At 50.4% G+C, this 5,442-nt stretch overlaps 1 protein-coding gene across 1 annotated transcript; it reads right to left on the minus strand.

The window, feature by feature from the left end:
* Positions 1 to 1,612: 1,612 nt before the first annotated feature.
* On the minus strand, positions 1,613 to 3,172 carry UHO2_04505 (uncharacterized protein; the record flags this gene model as incomplete). The annotated part of the gene is made up of 2 exons (XM_041558497.1): positions 1,613 to 2,710; positions 2,831 to 3,172. 2 exons carry the CDS (start codon positions 3,170 to 3,172, stop codon positions 1,613 to 1,615), a joined length of 1,440 nt encoding a protein of 479 aa, XP_041414431.1.
* Between the last annotated feature and the right edge of the window lie 2,270 nt (positions 3,173 to 5,442).

Raw genomic sequence — 5,442 nt, forward strand, 5'->3', positions numbered from 1 at the left:
GGTTGGTGGTAGATGGTACACACATCAATCTTGCTTGGAAGCCAGCACTCAATGCTCGTGAGCATTACTCATACAAGGGTGATTATACATTCAACATTGCCCTTGTCTTCCTCCCTCATTCCTTGTGCATTGTCGAGTTGGTGGTTGGACATCCTGGGTCATCACATGATGCGTGAGTCTGGGCTTCAGGCAGTGGTATTGTTGTGAAGCCTCATTTGCATCTTGATGAAGGCGAGTTTGTCTGGGTTGATGCTGGTTATGGCTACTCCAGCTACACAGTTGGACCATACAGCAACACTGCAGCTGCAAAGAGCAGAGATCTCCACTACTTCAACTATTCACTCTCCTGCATTCGTGTCAAGGCCGAACATGGCATTGCCTACCTCAAGAACCGCTTCCAATGTCTCATGGGATTTCGAGGCAACCTGTATCGAGAAGAGGACCACAAGAAAGCTGCACATATGGTCCAGGCTTGTATCATTGCACATACATTCGCAAGCTGTTATGATTGACCAGATGAGGTGGCAGAATACCTTAAGGCATCAGAAACTCTATCTGAAGTTGAGGTGCTGGAGACCACGTCAGGGATGGAAGCATATCAGCAGGCTACTGAAGATGCAAGGATACAACGAAGGGAAAACCAGCAGCAATACAAACAGGAACAGGCTGCTGCCATGGAGGGCATGTCTCAGAACCGAGTCCAGAAGTTCAGGCAGGAGAAAGCACTGGATCTAAGGGAGGAGATGCTCACTGCACTCTTTGCTTCTCATGGCTGCCCTTTTGAGGACACAACAGCAGAATCTCAAAGGATGGGAATGACAACATTGGCCTTTGCCAAATGGCAGGAGAGACAAAACCAACAGCATGAGGCTCGCAGAAGACAGTGATCAGAACAGGTGTGATCTAAGCTATTTGCTTTAGCTTTTCAATCAAAGGTTTTGGCATTGTTCAGTATAGTGTTCAACAATGTCTGATATGATCACTTTGATCTTGACCTGGTGTAGGGAATCAGAGATTGTTTTTACCAGGCGAGTCAAGTGAAACTCCAAGATGCACATGTCACAGGCCTGTGCAGTTTCTTGGGGTGTCAAAAATTGGGCCCAAACATATTTTCAAAGTATTGTGTTTTCAAAACTCAGAGATAACTGAAACCCCCTACTGCGCTCTGCTGTACCAAATCTTTCCCCTTATTTTTAGCGATTTCCATGTGGAAACGTGTTAAATTAGTGACAGCTGAACAGAACAGTAGGCCTGATTATTTCCAAAAACTACGGATCTTCAAGTCGTCGCGCCAGGCTAAAGAAATTAGAGTAAAGCAGCACCTGTGTTCAGCCAGCCTGGATTTAGTTAAAGTCATTTGTCAGTAGTTGGAGTTGAGGAGTTTTGTTGATGATGATGGTAAGAGGGAGAGAGCGAGAGAGCGAGGAGAGAGAAGGAGTCTATATATATACAAAAGAAGAGCAGCAGAGAGCCGCATTGACTGCAGAACATAACAAAGCATTTGTCTTGAGTAGGTTGTGACACATGTGGTCCGTGCTAAGATGCTCAGGCCTTTTACTCGGCCATAAGCACTACCATCACTGTCTCTACGCTTTGTGTAGCTTTATCTACTTCAACTCCCCCCCTCAACAGTATATGTACCCTGTTCATTATGCTGTTGTTTCAAGGTGTGACCTCTGTTCTTCAACACTGTTGCATAGCTCGGGGACCCCATTTCGTACACTGCTGCTGGTATTTGCAGGTGTAGCCCAGATCTTGCTTGCTGCATTGCCTGTCTCCCAATGGGCTTTGTGAGTATGTCTGCCAAGTTTCTTGTGGTGTCTACGTACTTGATCTGCACCCTTCCCTCTTGGACGTTGTTACGGACGAAGTGATACTTGGTGTCGATGTGCTTAAGCTTCCAGTGCTGTGCTGGGTCCTTACTAACCTGTATGCAACCAGTGTTGTCCGAGTAGACCGTCGGTGTGCCTGTGGCAATGCCAATTGAGCGTAGCAGCTGCTTGAGGAAGAGCACCTCATGTGTTGCTTCTGTGGCTGCAATGAACTCTGCCTTGACAGCAGACAATGACACGCATTTTTGTGTCGCTGACTTCCAGGCTACTGGATTCCCGTACACTAATGCCACTGACCCCGATGTACTCCTTCTCTGTATGGTGGCATCGCTCGCCCAGTTTGCATCGCTGTGCGCGACCAGTGGCTCTGGCAACTCACTTGCCCTATAAACCAATCCAACCTGCCTTGTGCTTTCGAGGTAGTGTAAGACCCTTTGTGCTGCCTGATAATGCTCCTGTGATGGTTCATGCATGTGCCTAGCAAGAACACCCACGGTAAGGCTAAGGTCGGGCCAGGTGCTGTTGGCAACCCAGAGCAGCTTGCCAACAATCACCGGATACTCCTTCTGTTGTGCTGCGCTTGCGACAAGGGTTCCCTCTGGTATGCTCTGCATTGGAACCATGGTCGGCTTCGTATGTTTGTCCAGGTGCTTTGCCAGCACTTGGTCAATGTACCCTGACTGACCAATCATCATGGTGCGCATCGCACGGTCTCGACTGATTTTGATGCCCAGGAAGTGAGAGACCTCACTGCTATCTTCCATCTTCCATCTCTGACCAATCTGCTTCTTAACCTTTAGGACCATTTCCAGCCGTGGTGCTATGGCTAATGTATCATCGACGTAGATGACCACAATGGCCATATCTTCACCCTGTCCCTTGGTGTAGATGCAGGGAGTGCACTCTACCTGGAAGAATCCCATGCATCACAAAGACCTGTCGAACTCCTGATTCCATTCTCGCCCAGACTGCTTTAGGCCATATAGACCCTTGACTACCTTGTACACCTTGCCGGGTGCTACTCCTGATCCTTCTGGTGGCTTCATGTAGATTGCTTCCTTTAACGTGGAGTTCAAGTAAGCCATAGTGATGTCCAGAGCATGTACCTCCCAGTTGTTCTGCACCGCTAGTGCTAAGATGGCTCTGATCGCTCCGAGGGGTGCTACTGGAGAGAAGGTTTCTTGGTAGTCGATCCCCTCTCTCTGTGTGAAGCCCCTTGCAACCAGTCGTGCCTTGTGCTTAACAGGTACACCATCAGCGTCAAGCTTCAGCTGAAGCACAACCTTAGAGTCCACAAGTGGTACTCCTGGCAGTTGGTGCACCACCTCCCAAGTCCCCATTGCCTCGAGTCCTTCTAGCTCCTTTCATATTGCCTCCTTCCAGAGCTGGGCGTCCTCACCGTTCATTGCTTCCCCAAGTGTTGGGTCCAGGTTCAGTATTGCTGTGTTGGTGGCGCCTACTGTGCTGTCTACGGCTGGTAGGAGATCCTCCACTGTGGCCTCTGATTTGGTCTCCTCCTCCACTATGGCTGGCATGACACCTTCCTCCTTGACCTCCACGGTCACCACGGGCCTGACTGCCTCTTGTTGGCGATCACTCCATCCTTTGTCCTCATGGAACATTGCTGAGTTGCTCCATTGAATTGACGCAGGCTGGTCCGGGTTGCAAAACTTCCATGCTTTGTGTTCATCGTCATACCCAATCATGATGGCTGGCTTTGCTCTAGCCCCGTACTTGCCTTGCTGGTCCTTCTGTTGAACATGAACCCATGCCAAGCATCTGAAGACTCGCAGCTGCTGGGCCAGCTTGTGTGCGGTGGTTCCATAAAAGGCCTCGTGGGGGATGGTTTTGGTGGCTGACGGGGTAAGGTTCATCACGTGTGCTGCTGCTGTGATTGCATATGGCCACAACTCTCTGGGGCAAGCTCGACCAATCAGCATCGAGCGCATCTTTTCTTGGACCGACCTGATTGCTCTCTCCGCCCGTCCATTTTGGACGCTGATCCCCGGGACACTCTTTTGCCACTTGAAACCCTCTTGAGTTTGCCAGTCTTCGGCTGCTATGCTGCACCATTCTCCTCCATTGTCGCTGCGGAGTGTTTTGAGTTTCCTGTCCGTTGCCCATTCCATCCTGGCTATCCACCTCCTCAGTGCCGTGAGTGCGGCACTCTTTGTGCAGAGTGGTTCCACGTAGATCAGAGAGGAGAAGTCGTCCACAGCAACTAGTGCATAGTGGTAGTTGGCATGTCCTTTGAAATCTGTCATCAGGTCTACATGTACCAGCTCTAATGGTGCCTCCATTCTTTCCGACTCTGATTGGCCCATCCGTGCTCGAGTCTGTTTTCCTTGGCTGCACACGTTACAGTGCTTCGACTCATGTTCCATTTCCTCATCGGTACCTAGGTAATGAGCCCAGATTTGTCTCGTTTTGTCTCGTCCTGGGTGTCCGAACCTCTCATGCCATAGGTAGCTGTCTTGATGCTTCGTGTCCTTATTGCCCTCTGGGGCATTATCTAGTTTTCCTGTGTTCTGGTTGTCCTCTGGGACGTCGTCGAGTGTCTCTTCCAACTCCAGGGCTAGTGCCTTTCCCTGTACTTCGAACCGCCCTTTTCTTCTGTTCCTCTTGTATTGTATTTGTGTGCCGTCATTTTGCTTAATGATGGTTCCAAACTCATCGAAAGTTACCCGTGCACCATTCTCGATCAAGCCTTGTACTGATAATAAATTAGAATTAAGTTTCGGCACATAGAGCACATCCAATAGCTGAATGGTTACATCGCCAACCCGAAGGGAGGCATCTCCTATGGCCTTCACTTGAAGCCTTTCATTTCCAGCCATACGGATCTGACCGTCCTTGCATGTCGAGGTGAGCAGCATTCTTTCATCGTTCACCATGTGGTGCGTCGCACCCGAATCGACGATCCAGGTGTCCGATGTTGGTTGCTCATCCCCGCCAATCGCTAGGAGGGTGCACCCGAGTTCCTACCGACTCGCTTCTTGTGCTGGATTGGTGGTGGGTCCGTCCCTACTCGGTGCAGGGTTATTGTTGGTGTTCATGCAGTTCCGAGCAATGTGATTAGGTCCTCCACAAGCATAGCACTTTGGGGGGGCCGAGGGGTTGCGAGGATCGCGCCTGCCCCTGGGTCCTTGCTCCGCCTGGTTGGTGCTCACCTGTTCCGTGCTTGTGGCCACCCTTGCTGCTCCTCTAATACGGCCAGTGACCTCACCATCCTGCTGTTTCTTGGCGAGTGCGTGGTAGGCTTCATCATACTTACAGTCTGGTCTGGCCATCTTCAGTGTGTCGACGGCGTTGGCATAGAACCAATCTTGGGCCGTGCAGCGATAGAGAGTTGATTTCTTGAGGTCCTCGTCGAAATGCTTTCCCAGGCGTGCCGCATCGTTCCAGATCGAATCGAGTTCCTTGCCTAGCCTGACAATGTCTCGATTGTGCAAGCGCACTGTGTGAATACAATCCTGCAGTCCTGCTCGCTTTACAGCGTCGTTCAGTGTTAGTGCCTTCTTGAGTTTGGCATAGAGTGTGCTACCGAGCTGGACTTCTTCATCCACTCCCCTGACGGTGTAGGTGTCGATACGGCTGTCTGGACTGTTGT

This window comes from Ustilago hordei (assembly GCF_900519145.1).
Source record: "Ustilago hordei strain Uho2 genome assembly, contig: UHO2_contig_09, whole genome shotgun sequence".
Taxonomy (NCBI): Eukaryota; Fungi; Basidiomycota; class Ustilaginomycetes; order Ustilaginales; family Ustilaginaceae; genus Ustilago; species Ustilago hordei.